Below are 27,127 nucleotides of genomic sequence, written 5' to 3'. Positions count from 1 at the left end.
GCGCAGTGGTCAGTGACGTCGGGATTGTAAACCGTCAGAACCCGTATGTACTAGCAGCTCCATCCGGTATAGTGAAAACATGTCGGTACGGAGAGTGCCCACCGGAGGAACCGCGTTTAGGAAATGCCCTAAAACATAAGCCGCTGTGAAATACCGGGACCGTGACGTTTCTATGCGCTTAGAGTAACCGTCGGGCTGCCCTAATAGTTTCCGTAAGTGGGCCGGTCAGGCCGAATGGACGGATAAGCCAGCGGGACTTGTTCCGAAGCAGTAGTAGGCGGCAGGGTGGACCGTGCGGGGTTTGGGCTTTAATAGACGGGGCGCTCGTAGTTGGGGGATGTTATCCGTACTGTCGTATGGCAGACTGGTAGCGAGGGCTGTCCTGGGCGGACTCTCTCAAACCGATGGTCGGGACTACAGCCTGATCACTGCCAGCTATGGCTTTGGCAAAGACTTTCGCAAGGGGATCTTGAAGAAAGGGATGTGCTACGGGGATGATGCTTGTTTTATTGCACGACACAGGACCGCCGATGTTTTAGGTAAGATATTGTCAATTTTTCGGCAACAATGAATTTGACAGTCCGTGTAGCTAGTCACCCTGGCCGGTCAGTATCAGTGGCTGTGCACCCTGTGGCCAGATGACCTTCAGTGAGCTAGCTTGCACGTGTACCGACCCCTCGGATGAAAACACAACAGCCCCCACCCCCTTCAGACGGGGGGATCACTTAAGCTGCTTTATGCAGTGATAACATACAGCTAGCCTGTTAACACAAAGCCAGCAAATGCTTACAAAGTGTCAGTGTGCACAATATGAATGTTTGCATATCGTTTGTATGGAAACGTGATGCCGATATTCAGCAGCAGGGTACTTTTAGGTGAAACCGCAAATGACCTTTCACCCAGAGGGGAGCCTGCTGAAGAACGGCGACAGAGTGCACTGGAAAACCAACTCAAAATGGCCATTAAAATATACCTTTTAGTTAACATGGCCAATGCTGGACATTTCCGCGAAAAAGTGCCTCAGAGTAAACCGTACAATGTCTTACAAAGGTCAGAATGGTTGAGCATGGTGGCAGCCATATTGCTAACAGCGTTAGCTAGCCTAGCCGAGTGTGGATGCTTTGTCCTTATCTAAATGACAGGAGGGGGAACACAGCATAATGCTTGACTAACCACGTGGTTCAATCGTATTTCCAACTTATGCTTTAGGAATAGTGTCTGTACTGATGTGGGATAATGTGGAATAAAGAAGATTTATTAAAACAAACAAACAAACAAACAAAATGCTTCTTTGGTTCATTGGTTACACATGGCAATCAGGGACTCCGTGCTAGTAATGAGTGTATTGGATAGATGTAGTCCCCAGATTGTGTTTGTCATCTCTGACTCTCAGTTTCTTATGATGAGGGATCTTCCACCAGTGTGACAGAAAGAGAAACTGACTTGGGATATTGCTGGGGTGTCTGTTTGAACAATACCAGCATAATCAATTGCCTGTTAACTTTAAAGAGACAGTAATCAATATGAATTAACATATAGAAAAATCGTGCTATCTCATCAGTTCATATCATAGACTGTTACACTCAGTGTCCACTTTATCAGGCCCACCTGTACAATCTAATGCAATTCAGTGCAACAGTTCTGCCATAAAGTCTACCTTTTAACAAAGTTTATAATGTTTAATTTGTGTTGACATTGTGGAGAATGTGTAAATTTAATTCTGTATTTATTATTGAGGTTGTTGTTTGCAGAGGTCTTGTACTGGACTGCATTATACTGAGAGGTGTTTCTATTTTTTTGTCCTTCCTATTTATATACATGAGCAGGACACAATAGTGGAAACAGCTCTCAATAAAATGCAGTCCAGTCCAACAGCAGCACTAACTATGAGCTCAATGCCAAACACAGAAGTGAATGAACACCTCTGTTACTGTGACAACAAGAAAAGCTGAGCATTATAGGCAGCAGAACAGTGAACTTATTGCAGAACATTTGCACTGAATTGTATTAGATTGTGCAGCTGGACTAAATAAAGTGGCCACTGAGTGTATATGGGTATATTGCTGTGACATAACTGAGAACCAAATGCCACTATATAGATATTAAAATCAGAGCGAGTGTGATATGGTATTGTGGCTTTATCCTCCAGCCTCGCCATGACCCGTCCCAAACCTGAGCATGTTTGCTGTTGCTACCTTCTCTGTGGCTCTCAGATGGTTCCGCAGTCGTGTAAATTTAGGATGCTTGATCCGATATCCAGTATCAGCATCGGATATGGTCCTGGCAAATGTAGATGTAGGCCTGTTGGTATCGGCTACAGTTTGTTCTGTCAGGATCTAATCTGTTTATTCAATTTCCTGTCTCCAGCCCGTTTAATTAATTCATGCAAATTGATGCAAAAAACATTTGCTCTGTAATCCACCACACTGAGACATGCTGCGAGGTTTGAAAGCAGCTGGGTGGCAGTCATTTCAGCTGAGAATCCTCTGTTTGCTGCGTCTGAGCTACTCTCTGTGCAAGCAAACTCATTGTAGTCTTTCAAATAGTGTTTCTGTAAGTACCTGATTAAATTAGACACTTGCACTGCAAACATAATGATTATATGTTTGACTGCTGCCAGGCTTCAGTTTAATTATTTTAAAAAACATTTTCAGAATAATTAGTGAAATATTGGGCAGGTAATCCAGATCGGCAGATATTGAATAATCAGATGTTGAATAATCAGTTTTGAAGACAAAAAAATATTTTGGGACATTCAGTAAAGAAAAGAGGCTTTGTTTTAGTGACGACACCATGCTGTTGGCACTTAGGAACATGTCAGTACAAATTACATTATTAGCTCTTATTTGTGATTAATTCTACATTTTTTTTGATATATATAACCAGCCTTCCAAGCTAATTACCTGTCACCTGTCATTCAGACTAAAACTAAATTGAATTTGAATATAGAAGGGAATAATGAAAATAACAGTAAAATTGATGCAGCTGAGATCGTATGCCAAATGGGCTGAAAGTATCATGGTGACGTGCAGAGTCTGGGTGTCTGGTGATGGAAAGTTCAAACTTCAACTGAAGTCTTTACATTCTCTGAAACTGGCTCTGAAACAGCCACATGTGTCCACAGCTGGATGAGATGCCCTTCAAGTCCCCTCAGCCTCCTTCACGTTCTTCTTTACCTGTTTCAGCAATTTGTGGGATGACAGCAAACTGAGGCAGGGGCTACCGGTAGTACTACACAAAGCGAAATACACTGATGGGTTCATTTATAGAGTCAGTCATTGTCAAGAAAAACAAATAAGGAGTGTTTTCATGCATACAGTGTATAAAAAAGCATCGTTAGTATTGATTTATCAATGTTGTGCTCAACATTTCCAGCGGTACTTGACCTTACATGAGTATTAATTTCTCATTGAGAAAATATATACTTTGTACGGAGTGCACCACCACTACAGATATTATTGATTGAATTGTAACATTACCATATTGATGTTGTCATCTACCGGGAGCAACAGCAACACTCACCAGTCAGTTAGACAGAAAAGAGTGACTTTGGTTGGGAAATTGCCTATCCAAAGCAATTAATTTCAAATGTATATTTGTCCATCAGGTGTTGCCGATGGTGTAGGTGGATGGCGCGACTATGGTGTTGACCCATCTCAGTTTTCTGCCACCCTGATGAGGACATGTGAGCGGCTTGTGAAGGAGGGTCGCTTCACTCCCAGTAACCCAGTGGGTGTCTTGACCTCTGGGTACTATGAGCTCCTGCAGAACAAAGTTCCCCTGTTGGGTGAGTGCATGCGCGCGCGCGCGCACACACACACACACACACAGACACACACACGCACACACACTATAAATGATGGTGTGCACAAAGTTGCTGGTGGAGTGAGTCATGCAGCCTCCCATGTAAACAGTTGTGCTCAGTGAAATAAATAACACTGCGGCAGGATGAGTCCAAGCTGGCTGGCCCTGCCCAGAGAAACACATAAAACTGTTTGCCTGTGAACTCCTGCCAGAGCAGAAGTGCATCTCTGTTTCATGTCAGAGATTCTTTGCACCAACCTGGCAGAAATGTGTGAACAGAAGTTAGGGATGTGCAGATTAACAGGGATGTTTTTGTTTTGTTTTTTCTCCTTTGTATTTAGAGGCACAGAATTCCCCCCAATGAAGAAGATTCCTCTTTTATCATTTATCTCAATTTAGGTTTTGTTTGTTTGTTTGTTTGTTTTTTTGGGGGGTATCTTTGAATAAAGCTTCAACCTGCATCCTACTGAGTTATGTAATACCCATGAGGTAACTAAGTGCTTACTAACTAACTTGATCCGGCTGTATTTTGTTACACCAACACACTGAGGTCAAGGCTCCGTGATGTCATGGGTCTAAACTTTTGGGTGAACATTTCACCTTGTTCCTGAGCGCCTAAAAGGCTCAGTAATTCAACTGTAACTGATACTGCTACATGGTTCAAAGAGATTTTAAGAGCTCGGACATGTCAAACACGTGACAGAGGTCACATTTCTAGTATATCTGGACCCACAGCCAGTGCTGACATTAAATGTTACCCCTTGTCACGATGTTTGTCAAATGGCCTAATTTTATTTTAGGACACTGTGACAAGGTTGTTTGACCGTCCCTCCTCAAGGTTACTTGGACTGCTAGCTGCTACAACTGCAGCCGTCTGGGATTTGGGAGAAGGAAAGGAAAGGAAAAGACATGATCCTTGTGTTTTGGTTTTGTTTTGGTGCCAGACTTCTCTGCTACTGCATGGGATCTCAGTTTCACCCATTATCTGCTTACAGCTGCCACATTTTGAAACATGAAAGGCCTCATGACAAGGTACCCAAAGATGTTGGCATTATGTTTAGGGAGGATGCATGCATCATTTATTCCTCTCTGTCCAGACTGGGAGCAATGGATGTTTGCATTTTCACAGGGGAATGATTATGATAGAAATTAATGACATTAAACTAGAATTCAGCTGTTGTAAAGCACTCCAGCTTAACAACTAAGAACGAGTTAATTTCCACAGTCTTATTGTTAATCTGCAGTCCTTATGTCTCCTTATATCTTCATCCTTCTGTGTGCAGGGAGCAGCACAGCCTGTATCGTCGTTCTGGACCGGCGGAGTCACCGGCTCCACACGTGCAACCTTGGTGACTCAGGCTTCCTGGTGGTACGGGGAGGGGAGGTGGTGCATCGCTCAGATGAGCAGCAACACTATTTCAACACCCCATTCCAGTTGTCCATTGCTCCACCGGGGGCTGAAGGGGTGGTGCTCAGCGACAGGTGAGGCATTCTCACTCATGAAAGCTTAATTCAGTACCATAGACTGTAAAAGTGAGAACAGCTTTAAAACATAAAAATAAAAATTAAAACCCATGATAGCTCACTGTTACAGCTTAAGAACTAACATTAACATGCATTTAAGTGGGCAGTGTATTTTCTGTGGAAACTATTTTTGCCAGGTTCTTGCAGACAAAAGGACACGTCAGTCTCCACAGTGTGCACAGGCTTCCTTCCAGAACGAGTCGAATTCCTTGCACACAGCCCCCACAGCATGATCGTCTGCAGTTGGCCTAAAATATCCCATGGTAGCTTGGGTTGATTTGTGGAAAGGATGCTCATTGCCTTTTCCAGTTTATTGCACTGGTTTACGTCTCCGTCCTACCACCTGCACTCTCTTGTCTCCTGGTTCTTGTTCCCTGCTCTCCTGGTTCTTCTTTCCTCAGCCATCTTTATTGCTGTTTCACTGCAGTCACTGTGGCTGACTTTTGGTCACTGCTATTTTCGAGTTCCCTAAACTAAGGTCCAACTGCACTGAAAAAGCTGCAGCTCAAGCACTAACTCAGCTGGCATATGATTTCTCCCAAAGGCATTTCAGTCTTGTACAGCTCAACAAGCACAAGCCATGCAGCAATCCACCTTTTTTCAGTTCTGATACGATTCCGATACCTGGGCTTTGAGTATCGGCCTATACTGAGTACCAATTAGATACCAGAGCTCTTTGTTGTTGATCATTATTGTTTTTGTTGTTGTTGGTGATATTATGTAACATGAGGCTGTAGTAAACCACATAAAACTTGTCATTAAAAGGCTCAAAACTGTACAAAAATGCATTAAATTTAAATGTATTCCAAAGCAATTTATTTGAACTGTAGGTTAAGTGGCTTCACATGCAAACACATGTGGGGACACCATTATTTGGTAGCATTGTGCTCCGAAGCAAGTCACGTGATCCTGTGGCCCCATTTCTGTGGCTCCAAACAGCTCCGTGCAGCCTTTTACAACCTGATCTGCACTGCATGTGATCTCTGGGTGCTGGCAGTTTAGTGGTGCTGAACTGGCCATGTGATGGCAGCCCTTCACTCCTGCTATTATGCCATCAACAGCATGTGCCCCCGCCCCCCCAAACACTCACACACACACACAAAAGCTGGGGGGACAAACAAAGAGTGAAAGCAACATTCTCCTCCCTGCAGTGGCTGATTTCCCTTTTTTTCCATTACCTTGCTTAGATTTTTGTAAAGGGAACAAGTTATTTTGTTCTCCTTGTGTGTATTTATTTGAATAGACAGTGAGTGACGTGGACTTACGGTTAGGATCGGGTTCTTGAAGTATTCCACTTTTATGTTTGCGCATATAAACGTCATATCCCAATTTCAGAAACCTTGATAAGCCCTTATCCCGGTTTTGAGAAACGCGATTATGTTAGCTGGAGCACTTCAAAAGAGGCTGGGATACTGTCGCATGTGTACATCTTATCCTGGTTTCTGAACACTGCTGGCTACCTGTGCAGGTGCAGCTTCAGCCAAGTGATGTAACAGAAACACAAACAAGGGCAGCAACGAGAGCATCTCACTTCTGGAGCAAGGAAGGAACTGAGTTTTGTCTCTTGGTGATGAAAGAATTAAATATACTTGGCAGTTTACATGGGAGAAAGCATCAAAATGGCTCAGAATTACAAAAGTCTTAACAAGTACAAATGTTTTTAATATGTACAATGTTAAGTGACTTGATTTGAAAAACATGATATGCATGGTATGAGTGTCTGCCTGTTATTGTGTTTTTTGTTAGCTCGGCCTTTCTGTGTGTATCCATGCTAAGTGCTTGTCATGAGGGTGCCCATCAAGCAAAGTGTCTCTCAAAACAAAGCTCCCCACAGTTCATATTTCAAGCACAATACATGTAAGCACACACACAAGCTACAAACATGCATACAGGTTTACCAGGTCACTCAGCAAGGTTTTACTACTTAATTCCTACAATAGCAGGAAGGGATCAACAGCTACCTCTAATCTAATCCTTTTGGACTATTACACTAAACAGATCCTGTTTTGAGAATTTTGTTTTTTTCCACTGGCTTAATCTTTTTGAACAGCTACATCTAAAACATTTTATGGGGTGTCCTAGTGGCTCAGTGGTCTAAGGCACATACACATAATCGCAACATTATGAGACTCCCTTGTCTCTCCTTTCCCTTCCTGTGTCTTCACTAGTTTATCTGATAACAGGTAAAAAAAAAAAACAGTCCTAGTGGAAGCAAGAAGGTTACAGGCCCCCAGGAAATTAACTTGACATTTGGATCAAGAGCCAACGAGCACACGAGGCCTGTTTGGGTCTGGCAGAGACAGGCAGTTCAAGCTGCTTCCGGGACGGTTGTCAGATTAAACACCCGCACTTCCACCACCTCAAGGTTTTGGCTGAGTGACCCCTGACCTACTTCATCCCATAGTGGAGCCACGTTAGTCTGCACACTCCTGTCTCACTTGTGACTGACCTTGCTGTGCCCCTCTGTCTCATCTAGCCCTGAAGCAGCTGACAGCTCCTCCTTTGACGTCCAGCTGGGTGATATCATCCTGACTGCAACCGACGGCCTCTTTGACAACATGCCAGACTATATGATCCTGCAGGAGCTCAAAAAACTCAAGGTGCCATGTTGGAATGTCAACTCATTCATGCGTCCACATGTTTCACTCTATATTTACCACACATATAGTTGCCTTCTCCGTGTTCTAACATTTTTTTATTTGTGCTCATTTCAGACCACCAACTATGACAGCATCCTGCAGACTGCACAGAGCATTGCAAAGCAAGCTCATGACCTAGCCTATGACCCCAACTACATGTCCCCTTTTGCACAGTTTGCCTGTGACAATGGCCTGAATGTAAGAGGTAAGTGTGCTGTTTTTGAGAAACACCATGTTCTGCCTTCATACATGACTTGTACACCAGGGCAGGAATTACATGGTGCCCAAATACCACGTCTGCTTGTGGCCGCCACATGATTTGCCAAAAACTATTGTGACCCCTAAAGCCAAAGTGGCTTTTCAACTCAGTTTTCCCCACTGTCATAATATAATATAAGAAGGCTGTGTCACAGATACACTGTAGTTAACCTTTTCATGTGGTTAGTGCTTTTGGTAAAGGCCCTGTCTGAATGGCCTGTTCAGAATGGCAGCAGACTCCTCAGTCCATGGAAGGAGAAAAAGTTCAAACACACAACTACGTTCTTAGACTGAAATCTCTTCGGTGTGTTTGAACTTCAACCCCAGTTGGTTCTACACACAGTTTATAGCAGTGGTTCTCAAATTTTTTTCAATTATGTATCCACTTGAAATATTTTTTTTAGCCAAGTTCCCCCTGACCAGTGCAAAAAAAAATGTTTTTGCTTCTTTTTCTCTGCTTCTTCCTCCTTTTTTGGCTGTATCACTGCTATATTTATACCACTAATCGATTTTCTTGATTATTATCATTATTATTATTATTATTATTATTATTATTATTATTATTATTTAATTTTGTCTTGTCTTCCTGGTCATAGTGAACAAATGTCCTCGCTCGACGACCACGCGAGCAGATTTAAACAAGAAACACACACATTTGACACAGGAAACCCAGAAGGAAAACTTAACATAGAATGTGGTTTATCAAACTTACATTTACATTTTTTATTGAGCTTATTATAGCATAGTCAAAATTTTTTGAGGAATTATGCATGACTTATATTTTTTAAATAAACATAAAAAAATCTCATGTACCCCCTGCAGTACTCCAACATACCCCCAGGGGTATGCATGCCCCCATTTGAGAACCACTGGTGTAGAGCTTATAAGTAACATTAGTGATTGTTCGGTTGCAAATATTCATATTGTTTTAGACTGGCACATTTAGCCCGTGGTAAATGTGATGTACAGACACAACAGAAAGAATTCCCATAGTTTTCTTAGAATAGTGTAAGGGCTTTTTTAACACTTCATCAGTTTGGAAGGAACCTACAAAACTGAGTACTGACACGTTTAAACATTCATCGTAATGTAATACTGAGCCTTAGACACTTATTTGTTCCCTGACAAGGGTCTCTGTGCCCTTTAAAAAAAAAAAAAATAAATAAAAATAGTTACACTAAAGGTCAAATGGCCTTGCACCTGAAATAATGAAATTCCAGTCCTGCTGTGCGTGAATTCATGATCAGGGTTGACAAGGTTCCTCACACTGTGTTGTCTTGTCTTACAGGAGGGAAGCCAGACGATATCACGGTGCTGCTGTCCATTGTGGCTGAATATACAGACTAAATGTGTGTGCGAGTGTGTGTGTGCTTCTTTGGGCTGATCCCTCCTTCCCTCCGCCTGAGTCTTCCACCTGCAGCCCTCCCAAAATGCACTGCTTCCTGCGGGCTGACAGGGGAGGCCCACCAACAAAACACACACTCCTCGCTGCAGGACGGTAGTCCATCCATGTTCCTCCGTGGTTGTTTTTTTTTTTGTTTGTTTTTTTTTTGTTTATTCTTTTAATTTGGTGCTCCAGCGGTTGAGAGGAAGCAGGCAGCTAGGACATTGTCATGTTGATCATGATGCAGGAGGAGCCGAGTAGAGCGGGCCACGGGGCGCCTTTCAGCGTCCGTGTCTCATTGCATGGTGTCAACACTTCCTAGGTGACGGGACTGAGGGACAGTCCTGAGGGAGGGACAGTTTGCTTTTACCGGCCAGGATGAGGATGAGGCCGAGGGCTTGGAAATTCTTTAGCCGTCATGGTTAAACAGTGATACTGTAAGAGGAGTAAGCCATGGTTTTGGTTCCTTAGAGAGCAGTGATAGTGTTACCTAATGAACCCCTTTGTTCTAGTTGTTAAACTATCTGTTCCATGTTGTAAATGTGCGTGTGAGCAGAGGTTGAGGAAGTAAGACGGACTGAAGAAGCCGAAGTTATGAATAGACAAGAGTGAAAGGTGAGGCTGTTGTTTCTGTGTCTTGGTCTGGGAATGTGTTTGATGGAAGAGCTAACTAGCATCTGCCAGCCTGCTCAAAGAAATCTCTCATTGCAAAGAGAAACCTTAACATTTGTCATCGCCTACTAGTGAAGGGTTAATCAGGTTTTGTCACTTGGCTGTGGGATCTGTCAGTGCACACATCCTCACGAGTTGTAAATATTTTTGTGTTTTTCGAGGTATGTACTGGCCTTTAATTGTCTTTGCTTCGGTCGTTGAAGCAAAGAGCTCTTACATCACTGTTGTGAAGATATTTTCTTGTACAGGATGGAATCTTGAAGTAAGCTTTATCAATCCCACACTTCCATTTGCTGAGATGAACAAGATGTTTGCTGATGGCTACAGCGGCAGTGTGGTAGGGTTGTGCACTGCAGGTCCTCGAGGGTGTAAAAAATGTATAGAGGTGTGTGTGTGGGTGTGTGTGTGTTGTATACATGTGAGAAAATGTAAGCTCTTATTTGAATGTGTGTTGTATTAAATGTTGATATTCGTCTTCTCACAAAGCTAAAGCTAGCATCTGGGAATGCTTACAACTGCAATGATAGGTCAGGCATGAATTTAAAGAAAAAAAGATGTATTTTTTTAACTTTGTTATTTAGGTTTAAGAGTAAGAGTTTGAGGTGTCACATGACATTTAGAATTGGGTGTGGTGGACAACAAGAAGATTGAGCTGTTAACAAGAATCAGATGTGCGATGAGTGTGTGAAATTTTTATTTTTTTCGAGTCCTTATTCCCCTTTACATTTGTTTGCTGCTTCTCTTTTGTAATTGAGATGTCTGTATATGACTTGACATGTTTCTATGAACATGGCCATCGTGATTGTAACGAGTATATTTAAATTTGTGTGCTGGATGTCATGAATTTACATTAATCAGAGACATTGATTATACTGTTCTGGTCTCGGTAGTCTGTCCCTTTCTTGAAAATCTCGCCCAAGCGGTTTGGACATTTTTACAGTTTCAAAGCAGGTGCACCAAAGACACGCTTTCTTTGCGTATGTCATTACGCCTTGTCAGTAAGAAAAACACACAGCAATACTGTAAAAATTCTTTGTGCTTGTATATACGATCAATGGGAAGCTGAATCTTGTGCGATGGCCAGAAGTGTTTTTTGGTGCAAATATTCAAGAGGGACACTAAAGTGGTTGTGATCAGAACAGTGGTGGAATCACATTCTTACTTTTAGTTATATGTGACTGGTTCTGTGTATGAAACAATAAAAACAGGTTTATAAAACCAAAGAAGGAAAGCCATATAAATACATGATTTAGTGCACTGGTCTGTAAGCCGTGCTCTAAAGTTAACATTGTGTTGGTGGTGACCAATGTGTCACTGTGTCATCTCATCAAAAATCAGTAAAAACAGTCTGAGATCCAATTCCAGAAATCATACAGTGATTGTGGAAATCCCCCGTCTAGCATCTGTCTGGCTTTAGTAAAGCAAGATTCAGCAAACAGTTCTGTGGTGTGAAGAAGCAACGCAGCAAGCAGAAAAGTGGGAGTTCGACAATGAATCTCTTTTTTTTTTTTCTCACAGTAATTCAGATTTTACTGGTCTTCATTCATCAAGCTCATGAGAGAGACAATGAGTAGTGTGTGTCCTACTGTTCTCTTTTTGCATGATGTCTGTCCTAGCTGTTGCACCAGTGGCACGTGTAAAGGTGGCGTCACTTAAAATATGCCTCTCCCTTAACTTCCTGTCCGATGATTTATCCTGTACTTCATTTCTGAGACGTTAATTTCACGGACCTCTAGTTCTGTTTTTTGGGTCTTTTAGAAGAAGAAAAAAAAGTTGTTTGTATACAGGTTCAAGACTTCTTCATGTGCTTAAAATGCAGGCTTGTGTTTGACAGAAAGATGTAACCATGTGCAGAGGCAGGAGTGATGAGATGCGGTGTGTGTGTGCGTGTGCTGTTGACTCATAAAGGTGAGCACACTTTCAGCCTTAACAAACTGCTAGACCTGTAATCAAGAGGCCTTTCTTGGCATTGCAAGCTTGTCTTGTCTCGGTCATTTTGTATAGTGTTTAATGTCAATGAAATCTGCTCCTAACTTTCTCTCCTGTCCTGTAAAGCAGTTTTTTCAAAGGTGCTTCTGCAGTCAGTATACAAAGTATGATTGTTCTCTTTCCAGCAAGCTATGTTTGTGTGTATGAAAGATACACCTGTGTCTACAGTGTAACAATGCAGGTCTAATTTCTGTAAATATATTTTAAAATATGTACAATATTTAAATAAAGAATTTAGTATTTATACTAAATGCATTTGTGCAAGTGTTTTAATGATGTGTGAACTTTTCTTCCACCAAGTACAGTATGTTTGTTGTGAGCTTCGACACTGTTGATACAAAAAATAAAGGCAGGTCAAGGAAATCCTGTAAGTACTGCAGATGCACAGTGGTTTCCAATGACGGACCAAGTTTGGAAGTGTTATTTCACAGGATGTCCACAGCCACAACTCAGCTTGAACCAAGGTTATAATAGTTAACAAAAACTAAACTCAAAAACTAAAACTAGGTGTGAAAGAGCAGTTAACTGGAATAAAAATAAAACTAGACTTGAGAATAAAATGAAAACTTACTGAGTAAAATAAAATTACGTATATACAGAAAATGTCTTCAGTTTTAGTCTTATTCAGTCTGGTCTAATAAAACCTAAGCTAAACTAAACATTTTTAAACAATACAAAACAACTGAAACAAGCAAACCCACTCTGGAAAGTAACTGAAACTAAACTGAATTGAAAAATGAAAAACAAAACCTAATGAAAAGTACAACCCTGTGACAGCCTCATGTTGCACACATATTTGACCTGGCATATGTCAGCAGGACCTTGAGCTGCTTGAGCTCTGATGGAGACTTTCCGGACTGACTGACCTTCATTTCTTAAAGTAATGATGGCCACTCGTTTTTCTTTAGTTAGCTGATTGGTTCTTGCCATAATATGAATTTTAACAGTTGTCCAATAGGGCTGTCGGCTGTGTAGTAACCTGACTTCTGCACAACACAACTGATGGTCCCAACCCCATTGATAAAGCAAGAAATTCCACTAATTAACCCTGATAAGGCACACCTGTGAAGTGAAAACCATTTCAGGTGACTACCTCTTGAAGCTCATTGAGAGAATGCCAAGAGTGTGCAAAGCAGTAATCAGAGCAAAGGGTGGGTATTTTGAAGAAACTAGAATATAAAACATGTTTTCAGTTATTTCACCTTTTTTTGTTAAGTACATAACTCCACATGTGTTCATTCATAGTTTTGATTCCTTCAGTGAGAATCTACAATGTAAATAGTCATGAAAATAAAGAAAACGCATTGAATGAGAAGGTGTGTCCAGCCTTACGGATAAAAGTTTATATAATATATAGTTCAACTTATAAGTACACATAGAATAATTAATCAATTAATACATAATTAGATAAAAGATATGTACACACACACACACACACACACACACACACACACACACATACATATGTACATATATACACAAACACACTTTTACATGTATATAATGTAAAATGATATAATAAAACACTAGCATACCCAACAATATAATAAATATACAATATCACTTAGAATAACATACCATATACTAATGCAATGCGGTAAGGCAGGGGCATAAATACGTGCAACTCTGTCCTGGCTACCTGCATCTTTTAGAATTGATTTAAAAGTTGTTTTACTTGTTTATAAAGCCTTAAATGAGCCGGTTCCTCCATACATCAGAGAGTTTCTGTCATTTGATGTTCCAGCCAGATCACTAAGGTCAGCTTCTCTTTTAAAGGTTCCTCATGTGAGTCATAAAAGTACGGGATGGGGTTGCCTTCTGTTTTTATGCCCCTAACCTGTGGAACACACCGCCCCTGGGTGTCAGAGTGGCCAGCTCGCTAGCTTCTTTCAAAAGGACACTTAAGACATGTCTTTTCAATCTGGCTTTTATTCTGGAGTAATGTAATGTTATAGTTTTCAGTTTAATCATTGGTATCCATATTTATTTTCAGCCTTGTGTTCATTTGGTTTGAATTGATTTTTATTTTATTGACTTATTTATTTGTTCTTAACTTTTTATAGTTTTTATTATTGTAATTTTTAGTCTAGCATAGTTTTATTGTTGAGTCTTGGATGTACTTTTACTTTATTTTATTTCTGTGTTTTTTTTTAAATCATACAATGTGAAGCAGAAAGATGCTATATAAAGCTGAGTTGAATTCACCATGAGCAGAGTTATTGTGCGATAGCCAACTTAGGCCTGACCCTAACCTTAACCAATAAGCCAAAATGACCAGATGAGCCAATGTAAAAACAAACAAACAAACAAACAAACAAACAAAAAACTTCACCATCCTTGGATAAAACTTTTGAAAGGTGCGCTGGGCAGGAGCCACATGGAGTGAGTAGTTTGCACCAGTAGATGGCGGTAGAGAGTTACTGCACTGGGGCCTGGATGTTTCGGTTCCCCTGCTCTTCCTTGTAGCAGCTAAAGCTAGGAGGGGGGAAGCTAGCTGCATACTTGATGTCAGCAGAGAGCCCAGGAAAAAAGCTGCTGTCAGCTGACAGTTGTGTGATGGTAGCATGTTAGCTTCGCAGTTAGCCAGCAACAGCTTGTGACTAATTTATTTATGCTGGGTTGTTAGCGTTCTCTGTCAGTAATTTAGCAGTGACAATCTTTTCGTGCGACGGTAAAATTGTGTGATAACAGCGAATAATTTGCAGTGATACAAAGTAACGTGACCCCACTGCCTCCTAACAGTAGATAGTTAGCAAGGAAGCAGCCGCTCCAGCAGCCGTGGGAAGCTAGCAGCTAGCTAGAGGCACTTTAACAGTTGTTGTCAGCTGTCCTGTGGGCGTTTTAAATATTTTCATGGAGTGTTTAAACAGGTTTAGGGAATTTGACAGAATCGCTGTACGCGGAAGTTTAGTAGTTTAACGTTAACTGCAAAGTGGCTAATCATAAAGTTGAGGTTAATGTTAGTTAAATGGCAAGAATCGAGCGGGGCAATGGACTCAGTCCAGCCGAGTCCAGCAGGAGTTTGCGGGGCACCACTGAGGATCTGCGGGATGATGGAGAAGGAAACTCTCTTGGGTCCGACTCAGACATGAACGGGTTTGCCGTCACTGAAGAGAGACAGGTGAACAAGTACGGCTTCATCGGAGACTCTCAGCAGTATTCCGGGGAATTGTAAGTGATGCTTCATCATACATAGCCTACCTATACAGTGTGATAGACTCAGCGAACTGTCACATAAATCTAATCACTATATGATCATTATAACATTACCGTCATGAAATCAGCAGCCTTCCACAGGGCTCATTTTATTGTTGATGCTGAAGGGGGTGTGTCATTAGTCTTTATCTAATTGTGCTGCCATTTGTCAGCTATTTTTTTTTATGATGTGACAAGGCATTGCAGACAAAGACCAAGGATCAATAAGTGTTATCTACAAGCTGTGGCTGGAGCATTCATGTTCTGTTACAGTCAGTGAATGTGACCAAATTGTAACTCCAGTGGAACAACACACAGACAACCTGGGAACTGTCTGCCATAAGGGCCCTAATCAAGAAACTGGCCCCTGAGTGCTACTTTTTGAGACAAGTGTCAAATGGCCTCTTGGCCAGTGAACTGAGCCAAGTCATTGTAAGGCTTTATTGTGGGGTGATTAAATCAAATTAGGGATGGACAGCTATTGAGCACATTCTTATCTCTTGTTGGCCACACTCTTCAAAGTGAAAACGTATCTAAATGCTCATCGTGTACATATTTGATAAGCCTAGATGATTTGGTGAACTTGATGATCTTAAGATGATAGTTTTATATTTAGATGCAACTGTATGCCACTTCACCAGGGAGGCTAGGCCTATGTGTGGTTGCAGTTCTTATCCGTTAAGCTGTCAAAACCACCAGAGCTCTCAGTGTCTGCTGTAGGATCTAGTGAGATATTGATATATGAGTAGGAGGTTGTAAAGAACAGGACTAGGGAAAAGTTCTCTCACAGCTTCCTGTTTTCTGTGTACTTTGCTGCTGATGGCAAGTCTTCCACTGTTTGGTCTGAGGATAGGTTTCCTGTGTGGAGAGGGAAGAGATCAACCACAGTCCCGCCCTCTCCCATGACACGAGTCCACCATCATGAATACCAGGAAGTCATGGAATGGAATCACTATCCATTTGTATGAGACCAAGTAAAGAATAGAAAGAAGAAGCTTGTTTCTTTAGCAGATGCAGCTTAAGAGGCTTAAGTAAATGTATTATCATGTTATTTCTGTAAAAGGTCAGCAGTTGATGCCAAATGGAAGTGCTACACATTATCTGAAATCTCAGCATCGTGTGTCAAGTTATTACTGTCATAAATCTGTAATAAACATTGTGTTTTGGTCTGGCACCTAATAATTGTACAAGGTGTATAGGGTTAGAACATCATGGTGGAACGTACGCATGGGCACTAGTAATGTTCTCTCAGATCAGGTGATTGCATGAGTTACTCGAGGGGAAATCGATTACTTGCAGAAGGTCTATTTTTAGAACGCATCCTAATGGTAGCAGTAACAACAATGCACAGCAAAATACCTGATGCATATTTTCAATCAGAACTCACAGTTACTATTTGATGTAAAGAATTTATTCACAACCAACAAAACATCTTGACAAAAAAGCATTAAATAACAGGCCCATTAATTGCACACAGGCGTCAACTATGAGCATAGAGAGAATTAAAAAAAAAAAAGCAGGCATGGGCCATGGTGTTATGTTAATGTTAATTAATGTTCTGTGTTCTTCTACACATCCAAAAGGCCACACAGTCCAGGTCTATACAGATAAATTGTTAAGAGTAAAGCACTGGATCCATGCGTCACTACTACTCAGTCAGTTGAAATCACTTGCATCAATTTTTTTTTTTTTTTTAAACTTTATTTAGTTTTCCATTCTTATACATTTTTAATGGAGCCAAAACATAGTTTTGTATAAGTACATGTGAAAACATTTAAAAATATTTACACATACATGTATTTAAAAAAAAAAAAAAAAGGGAAAAGAAAAAGAAAAATCAAGTTTCCTCATAACAGCGAGTAATCAGTTACTCACGCCGATTGCTAAGGAAGCATATGATGGTCATTCGCTTGCTCAATTATGTGTCATAAGTTGTTTCAGCAACTTTTGGGTGATATAACTTTTCACAGATTTGTGGCAAGGTGGAACAATTTTTGAACACTTGAGAATTGATAAAAATGGTCAAAAATACCTCCAGAATACCACACTGAGACACAAAGACCACAGAAAAAAATCATACTTTGATTTGATATCCAAAACTTGACATTTTGGTGATGAGACAGTGAGCATTCTGTTCTGGACAGTACCCAGACACCTTTGTACAGTTCCAAAAAATGCTCTCACTACAATGAAATGGCTGCTATGGGGGCGAACATTATCCCAAATGAATCAAACGTGGCTCATTGAATCCACAAGAGTCTCAGCTTTCCAGTCAAAGCCAACTGATGCAGCTCCAAGACTGTTTAGGCCCCACTCTGCACAAACACAACATTTTACAACAGGCCACAAGAACACATGTGGACTGCAGGGTTTGTGGCCCAAACTGCATGGGATTAGCAGAAGGTGGGAACAAGGGGAGAGCCGTGGCTGCCCAGAGAGCCCATTTTCATTCACACATCTGGAGGTCAGAGGTCAAAGGACCCCGCTAAAAATAGCCATGCCAGTGTTTCCTTTGCCAAAATTTAGCCTCACTTTGGAGCAAAATTTACCCCCCTTGCCAGCAACCTAGTATGACATATTGATGATGATATGATATGATTATATGAGCTGAATACAGAAAAAAGAGACCTAAGAAAACTTGCGGGGCTGGTGTTGTTTGACCCACATTTCACTGTCGCTGCCTTGCTGTCTTTTCCCACTTGCCAGCTTATTGAAATGATAAATGATGACAGAAATTTCTATGTTTTCATTAGCTCCACTGTTTGCCTCCACTCTCCACAGAGCTGAAGAAATTCCTACCGAGGTGCTGAGGCAGCGGGAGGCAAATGGCTAGAGATGTTGAACAGCTGGGACAAGTGGATGGCCAAAAAACACAAGAAGGTCTGCTTTAGGAACTGTAAATTAGAGCAGCTCACCTTCCTCCTCACCCAGTATGCAATTTAACATTTCTAGCACAGTGTGTGGGAGTTTATTTGAAATGTCCAACGCTTTGACCTTAGTGTTTCCCACTTGCACCTGTACAAAGATAAGTATAGCTATGCAAAGGTCTTGTCTGCCTCATGCTCTCCCTTTTCATTTCTCATGTAGTTGCCTTAGATTTAAATGAACAGGATTTCCATGATCTCACTTCATGTACAGCATCTATCAGTTATTAGTCCATAATATGCTATGATTTGCAGGTGTTTGTCTTTTTTCCCCCAAACCACACTCTTTAGCCAATCATATGGACTAAGTGGAAGGACCTTTGAGGTTTTTATCTTAAAGAAATCTACAGTTGAACTAACAATTGATGGGATGCCTTAATATTTTGAATTATTGTTTATTATTTCCCTCACACATTATGAAAAAATGTTAATCTATTTATTTTAAATTTTAAGTTTTCATAAGTATGGCTTATTTGCATTTGTCATAGAAATTTAGTAGTTTCCATGAGAAATGCTGGCACATTAAGAAACCTTGGGATTTCTTTCTGTAAAATGTGACAGGTGTATGTTGAAAACAAAATCCAAACAAAAAAAGCTAACATTCACACACAAAAGTAATTCAGCAAACAATAGGCAGTCTTTTGTTGTGTTTCCATCCCACAGTCCACTCTCCCTTTGTGTCTTGCACGCTGCAGACTCATGACTAACAGTGAGTGTGTTGACTGACAGGTGAAGCTGCGCTGTCAGAAGGGAATCCCTCCCTCCCTGCGAGGCCGGGCCTGGCTGTACTTGTCTGGGGGAAAAGTGAAAAAGGAACAGAACCAGGGCAAGTTTCAGGTCAGTCATGCGTTTAAGGCTATTATAACCATGAGCAGAACCTGGAAAAAATCACAGAAGTGGAAAATTTGCATTTTGCATACTTGGGTAAATATAGGAATCATAAACAATAATGGATTGTTTTCACAATAGTAGACTTTGTCTGTGTGTGGTGATATTTATTTGATGCGTAACGACCTAACATCAACACAACATTCCCTAACAGCAATGTGGTGATAAGATTCAGGAGAGCTGGCCACATTATAACCAAAAACTGAGTTGAAAGTTTTAATGTAATGATAATTTAATGTAGAATTTTTATTGGTGCCCCTCATCACAGTCTGATACTTTGTACATTAACCTCCATATACTGTACATTTATAATCAGAAACAAAAATTGCATGTGAATCTCAACACTTGACCACTGACTCTAAGTACAAGCATCACTGTGTTTCAGGAACTGGACAGCCAGCCAGGAGATCCCAAATGGGTGGATGTGATAGAGAGGGACCTCCATCGCCAGTTTCCCTTCCATGAGATGTTTGTGGCAAGAGGAGGTCATGGGTAAGCTGCCTTCAGAGGACCTGTAATCACACCCATCTGTGTGATCATGGGACTGAAACGGGTGTGTTTTTGCATAATGTGTAGGCAGCAGGACTTGTTCCGTGTGCTGAAGGCCTACACTCTGCATCGTCCAGAGGAGGGCTATTGTCAGGCTCAGGCTCCCATTGCTGCTGTGCTCCTGATGCATATGCCAGCAGAGGTAAACACACACACACACACACTCACCTGGGATGAACAAATCCCTGCTCTGGTCATCTAAGTTAGGCAAATCCCCGGCACAGTCACCTGAAAGAGCCAAATCCCTAGCCCAGTCACCTTCATGTTTACTGTACGGCCTACCAGACAAACACACCAAACCCTGACTGACTGACACCCCGACATCTTTCACTATTTGTGTTTTGTTTTGTTTCCCCACTCTCTAACTCTGAAATGCAAAGAAGATAACTTGGGAAGTATGGGGGCTGAGTGGTTAGCACTGTTGACTCACGACATAAGAATCTGAGTTCAGTCCTCGGCCGTGGGCTTTTCATGGCCTTTTCTGTATGGGGTTTGTTCTCCTCATGTATGAAAGCATTTCCTTCGAGTGCTCAGGTTTCCTTTCACAGTCCAAAGACAGGCAGGTCAGCTGGATTGGAGACTTTAAATAGGCCTTAGGTGTGAATATGAGTGTGTGTCTGTCTACCTGTGTCAGCCCTGTCATGGATTTGCAAACTGCCCATGGTGTTTCCCTGCCTCACACCCAGTGTATGCTGCAGGAGGCCCAGTCCATTATGAACCTGATAAGAATAAGTGGCTAACAAAGAATGGAGGAATGCATCCTTATATATGTAAAATACAGGGTATCAAAGCTGTCTTATGTTATTCATGAAGGTACTGTTTCTCAGTCTCCATCTCTATGTATTTTACATTATATTTATAGAAAAACTGTCACTCATTGACAAAGTTTCAGAAATAATTTCACTCACTCACACTCACAGAAATAATATAGTGGAGTCTCCTAGTGGTGACAGCTTAACATTACTAGGGAGTAGGTGTGGCAAGCACAGTCCTGAGTGTTCTAGTTTAATTTATACCACCAGTGCCACCTAGCAGTGAACATTTCTAATCAGTGTAAATTTGCTGTAGTCCCTTGGCAGGCTGATGTTAAAGTACAAGAGCTAGATTAGAACGTTTCATACAAAGGTATGAACATGTTAAACCACAAGACAAGACATACTGATGTTGGTTTCTGTGACAGGTTGTGAAAAAGAATTTCCCTTTGGGACAATAAAGGCTATCTATCTATCTATCTATCTATCTATCTATCTATCTATCTATCTACAGTACATATAATATACAACATAGATAAATAAGCTTTGTGCAAAGATATAAAAGCACATGCTAACAGTATTTAATTTTGACCTTGAATGCCATTTTCCTTTGATTCTTCTAGGATGCATTTTGGGGTCTGGTCCAGATTTGTGAGAAGTACCTCCCTGGATACTACAGTGCAGGGCTGGTAAGGCTGATGACATACAGTTGTCTTCTGCAAACAAAACTGAGGGAAGATTGTAAACTAAAAATACAAAATGTCAGCTACATTACAGTAGTGGAGTGGTGCTTTTGCGTCAGATATTGTTTCCAGAAATCACATTTCCCAGGGTTTATTTCACAAGGAGGGGAAGCACAGTCAGTGTCAGGTTTTAGAGGTCTGCATGTGACAGTTAACTTCAGATCGGAGATGCAACAAAAATCTCTAACTCGTTGGCTTGTTTAGCTGGTGTGGCTGGCTGGTATTGGATTTCTCAGGCTAGTGTGTCTCTAGATTGACACTGATACGCTAATGACCTAATAACATGAGCAGGGACTAGACAGTTAAGCAGTCAGATTACCCCGTCCTCTGCTGACTGTTGTTCCCTGTTGTCCCCACAGGAGGCGATCCAGCTGGATGGGGAGATCCTGTATGCTCTGCTGCAGCGCGTGTCTCCTGTGGCCTGCAGACACCTCAGGAAGCACAAGGTGGAGCCCACCATGTGCATGACTGAGTGGTTCATGTGTGCCTTCTCCAGGACTCTGCCATGGGCCTCAGTTCTGCGGGTCTGGGACATGTTCCTATGTGAGGGTGAGACATGACAGCCAGTTGATCCACTGACAGATTTTTATGTGGTGAATGGAAAATGCATGTATCAAGCAAAGTTACTCCAAACTAGCAAGTCACTGACAATTATGGTGTCATTGTTCAGAGTTTCATTGGTTGGAATCAAGAGACAAATTGTTACTTTTGAGTATATAAACTTCAGGGCTCCTATCTAGTTGGTGAGGCCTTGTGTTGTAGCTTTATGTTGTCTGATGTGACGCTGATCTTGTTTTTAGGAGTGAAGATCATCTTCCGGGTGGGCTTGGTTCTTTTGAAATGTATGCTGGGCTCCCAGGAGAAAGTAAAGGCCTGTCAAGGCCTGTATGAGACAATGCAGCTGCTTCGAGCCATAGACCCACACTATATGCAGGAAGGCTTCCTGATACGGGAGGTAAGGATAGTGTTTGTTATCATCATTATCATTTTTTGTTATTATTATCATTTTAAAATTATTTTGGGGCATTTCTGCTTTATTAGAAAGCAGAGAGAGTCAGAAAAGACAAGGCAGAGGGAGGGGATGACATGTACCAAAGGGTCTGGGCCAGATTCCAACCCAGGCCACTGCTGCTTAGTGTAGTTGGAAAAACCTGAATACGGTGTCTGGTGTTTCCCATCTGCAGCTGTTAGTTGAGGCATTACTGAAGCACCAGGTCACAGTGTTTGCAGACAACATATTTCTCCAATCTTTCCCTGTCTGTGTATCAGGTAATCGAGTTAGCTGTGTCAGAGAGAGACATCGAGAAGGAACACTTTGCTCAGCTGCGACGCTGGAAGGAGAATCATGGTGATCTACACTGCAAGTCTCCTCCCAGGATGCATGGTGCCAAGGCCATCATGACCGCTGAGCCGCCCAGCCGACAGGACCTGAGGCAGAAGCCCACTATCATCGTTGAATCTCCACTGGAATCCAAGACTGATGGAGAGGGAGTGAATGCAAAGGAAAGTAAAAAGCCTGAAGAGGAAAAACAGAAGGAAACAATCGTACCACTAAAGGAGACAGGCGATCCTTACCCTGCTCTCAGTGACCCCTCACCTGTCCTCGAACACATGACCGTGCGAGGGTCCAATGAGAGCCTGAGCAGTGCAGAGCACGACACCTACCTGTAGCAGGGTTGAAGCAGAGGACTTTTTTAAAAACTAGTTTACGTATAAACCATTCCATCAAATCTTCACCATTTTTGAGTGATTGTTCAGAATTTTTGACTTAAGTTTGAATGAGTTACTGGCCAATAGTGATGTTGTCACATGCACATAACATTAGGCAGTGAGTCCTCAGAGGGCTATTTCAGAAAAGGTGGTTAAACCTTGAACTTTGAGTTGAACAAACCCGACATGACACACCCTGACTTTTGGGTTTCAGAGCAGCTGATTACAATGAATTCAGTTTACTGAACTGGCTGAAGGTGATCAGCATGTGTCAGTGAAAGAGTCAGGTAAAAGGATTTACCACGACAACCAACAACAGGAAAAACAGATCATATTCAGCACCTCTTGAATCGTTAAGTTTTACTGCAGTCCTGTGCGGAATACAAGCATATCCTCTAATACATTGTAAAGGATTTAGTCAACTAAAATATTAGTTATTTTAACAGTGAAGAAGATCTTCCTTTCTGTCTCATTGAAACACCAGTGAGAGAAACTACAGTCATCACTTTCTTGCCAAGCAAGAAAGTCTGACTGTGTAACAATTTTCTACTAACAAACTGGTTACTGTGAATATTTGTGCGCCGTTGCAGATGGGATCACAGAAAAGGACATTCCATCTCTGACAACTATCTGCCACGTAACATGCTGCAGGCTCAACAGGTTTTCTGAGCAATAGCTCAAGGTTAGCTCATGTAAACCTGCTACCAAGCAGGTTAGCTTCAAAGAGTAGCTGTTAAATTACTATAACAACAGACATTGAGTTCATCTGATGTTGCTTCTTGGCACCGAAAAAAAAATCCAGGTTTCCCTTAACTCTGGGTCAACAGACTTGGGTTCCCCCTCTGGTTGGAGAACTGTCATCCAGTGAGAAGGACAACAGTGAATTCACAGCAAACATGCCTGCAGGCAGCCTGTGTGGCGGTGCAATAATGCTAACATGCTCCAGTACACAATACTGGCATTCTTCAAAAAACAAAGTAGTCCCAATGTACAGAGTGCTCTGAAAGCCCTGTAAAAATACACCCAATCAAAATTGGTGTATTCCATTGTAGACACTGAATAGTTTTTTTGTTTTGTTTTGTTTGTGTGTGTGTGTGTGTGTGTGTGTGTGTGTGTGTGTGTGTGAGAGAGAGTGAATGAGATGGGGGGTGAGTTTATGTGTGTGATTATATCACTTTTTGTCAGTAACTCATACAGCTGTACATCAGGCAGTCTGAAGTGTCTCTTTAACACCATGGTGACAATCATGACAATAGCCGATGTCATGGCTAGTTTCCAACGTCCCGCCGTGTCCACAGCAGTGACTGCATGAGACCGCTTTATCATCAGATGAGAAATTGCCTGGGAGCAAAGGTAGATGGGGACCATTTACTCTATTTTGCACTTGTAAATGAGGCTTTAGCCTTTGGGAATCTGGAGAGTGTAACTTCTATCTTCCCTCCACTAACTACAGTTACTGCTGCTGTTTATCTCCAAGAGGCAGTACTGTGAATATCCTGAATACTCCTTTATTACTAAATGAAGTCTGATTTTGTTTTAATTGATGAAATCTCATGTAGAGCACTTTGCTTTTGATAGTCTTCCTCTTGGCATTGATTCGTCACGACACTGTCAGCACAGTGACTGATCCGCATCCTGCTTTTCTAGAATCCATCATTCACACTAAAATGAAGACACAAAGAATGGTTTCTTGACTGGTACAGTGCATCCATGACTTTGTGTTTCCCGTTGTTGAACACTTGAGGGCGTCCTCAGATTAGCTCTCAGCCGGGCAAATGGCAGTCTTGTGAGCAAGAATGAATTCTAGCTGTTTGACTCTCAAATGAAGGAAGATGAATGCAGGGAAATTTGTGCCACCAAGCCAAAGCTTTTTAATTGATGAGTTTAAGATGTAAATAAGAAGTATTTTATTCAGTTATATTGTCATATTTTTAACAATGTTTTCAGTTTGGGAGAACATAGGGTATGTATTTATGTGCTGATGGAAACGCAGAGAGCTCAAGGAACACTAATTCAAAACGTATTTGTGTTCAAACATGCTCAAAGGTTTGTGGATCCCTTGACCTGTGAAGGTTTTGCTGTGGAAGAGAAGTGGATCAGAGAAACTTGTTTTATGTTTTTTTTTTCCCTCTGAAACTCGTCTTGAGTGCAATCCTTTATAGATTTCTCACTGCTTGCTTTTTTTTTTTAGTATGCCTGTCCTACACTAGAAATACCAGTGAAATGCCTTGAAGTATTTGGTATCGATTATAGTGAAAAAAAAAAAAAAAAAAAAAATCCCCCCCTGAAAATATTGCTCAAAACCTGGAAGTCTGAGTAATGTCGAATATAAAAATATAAAACAAATATTTTCTGATGACATTGCTTAGCCAAAAATGTATTATATATTATGACACATTTTAAATTTTATACATACATTTGTGTTTATCAGACAAAAAAGCCAAAATATTCCACTTAATGTGCAATAATTTTGATGTGTAACAACAAACTAAAAGGCAAGGCACTCACAAGCCTTTGAGCATGACGATATATGGAAATACTATTTTTTTATGAGATGTTGTCTGTGAGGAAATTATTTGGAAATGTTTAACACTCAGTGAGTTGATATGCAATCAAGATAAAACAGTCCCAGTCCAGGAATTTATTTCATCGACAGTTCCGCATAGGATCCAAGGATCAGATTATTTTTTACGATAAGGAAATTTTGTGGTATGCACTGATATTTACAGACTCTGGGGTTAAAAAAAAAAAAAAAGATGCTATGGGTTATTTTTATTCATGAATAGACTCTATTGCCAGGTGTCAAGAAGGAACAATGAAGTTTTTATATTTGCATTTAGTACAATTTGTACCTTTTTCATCCAGAACGTGTCTGCAAGATAGTGGCTGTGTTTGTAAACAGCTATTTCTGACCTATGAAGTACATGTGAAATTTTAATAATGTGAATTGTTAAGTGTGTAAAAGCACGTTTTTTTCCCTAATTGGTAATATGGGAGACGTATCATTTTATTGCCATTGTATTTCTATTGGGGTTTTCTTACTTTCATGCGAATCATGTAGTCAGTCATGTGATCACAATCAATCAGATGTTCATGCTAGTTTACAGTCGTCGCTGTGCAAGCTGTCATGTAGATGGTGCCATTGGGCTTTGTCCTGGAAAACTTGCAGCACATCAGCCATTTCTAGTCTTAATTGATGATTTTGTAAGATTCTGTTTTACTATCTGTACTTTGACTTTACGTGTACACACAAGCTGATAACATGCTTCTCACTGATCATCACTGAGGAGCTTTTCCTTGGAAACAGCATTCAAACAAGCCTGGGGTTTGTTAAAGGCGCATGATGCAGCTTCAGAGGGCAGGGCGCACCACGTACGGCTGGGGAAGGCTCAAATCCCTCAGTTTCATAGCTTGACGCCAAAGCTGATAACCCCTTGGCTTTAATGTAACACCTGGATGTCTCTTGATTCTGAAGTTTTGATGTCAAGTGTACATAAAAACATGGACAATGAAGTGAAATGCCCTTGTCTTTGGGGGTGTGATGGGCTAAACGAGTCGTGCCACATTCGAGGCATTTCTAAGGTCTGTTGTTTGAGCATTCATTGGCGTTCATCAGGTTTTAGCACATCCTAACAAAGTGGGCTTCCCTCTTGTTTGATACTGCATGGTGCGCCTTTAAATCTGTCCACCTCTTCCATGTTCATTTATCTCTGTCCTGTTTGCTGATTTGATTAAAAACAATCTATAAGCTGATTTTGTACAAATTACATTTAAATCATTAAACTTTGATATCCTTGGAGTACAAATTTGTCTTTTCTCTGCATCGCGCTGCCTTTTTATTAGTGTTAAACACATGAAACAAGACAATGATCGAAAAAATTGCCACACAGGACTAAACAAGTGGGTTTCAATTCGCCCAGTGTTATCATTCAGCACTCCACCAGCAGCACATTACCCCTGCACCCACCCCCCCCCACACACACACACCCACACAGTAGCACACTTCCTTGGACACCTGTTTCTCCGGGTCTTTCAGCTCTTTGAGGAATTTGCATCTCAAATAGGGCAAATTCCCACAACACCGTCCAAAAGCGCC

General features: G+C 41.2%; 2 protein-coding genes across 2 annotated transcripts in view; both read left to right on the top strand.

Annotated features, from left to right (window-relative positions):
* The first annotated feature begins 37 nt into the window (after positions 1-37).
* LOC115368526 (protein phosphatase PTC7 homolog) lies at positions 38-12,521 on the top strand. Its single transcript, XM_030064649.1, has 6 exons — positions 38-539; positions 3,608-3,787; positions 5,088-5,286; positions 7,805-7,928; positions 8,043-8,172; positions 9,514-12,521. Exons 1-6 carry the CDS (start codon positions 338-340, stop codon positions 9,570-9,572), a joined length of 894 nt encoding a protein of 297 aa, XP_029920509.1. The 5' UTR covers positions 38-337; the 3' UTR covers positions 9,573-12,521.
* Positions 12,522-15,302: 2,781 nt separating this feature from the next.
* Positions 15,303-27,127, top strand: part of LOC115368719 (apelin receptor B-like) — a 28,518-nt gene continuing 16,693 nt past the window's right edge. The window contains exons 1-8 of the mRNA XM_030065027.1: positions 15,303-15,441; positions 18,247-18,345; positions 19,119-19,226; positions 19,663-19,769; positions 19,854-19,968; positions 21,202-21,267; positions 21,681-21,870; positions 22,122-22,276. Coding sequence (XP_029920887.1) covers positions 18,301-18,345; positions 19,119-19,226; positions 19,663-19,769; positions 19,854-19,968; positions 21,202-21,267; positions 21,681-21,870; positions 22,122-22,276 — 786 coding nt within the window. The 5' untranslated portion in view covers positions 15,303-15,441; positions 18,247-18,300. The remainder of the gene's footprint in view (positions 15,442-18,246; positions 18,346-19,118; positions 19,227-19,662; positions 19,770-19,853; positions 19,969-21,201; positions 21,268-21,680; positions 21,871-22,121; positions 22,277-27,127) is intronic.

The sequence above is a fragment of the Myripristis murdjan genome, chromosome 12, assembly GCF_902150065.1.
Source record: "Myripristis murdjan chromosome 12, fMyrMur1.1, whole genome shotgun sequence".
In the NCBI taxonomy this organism is placed as follows: Eukaryota; Metazoa; Chordata; class Actinopteri; order Holocentriformes; family Holocentridae; genus Myripristis; species Myripristis murdjan.
Note: the sequence above shows the minus strand (reverse complement) of the source record. Positions and strands in the feature narration are given on the sequence as shown.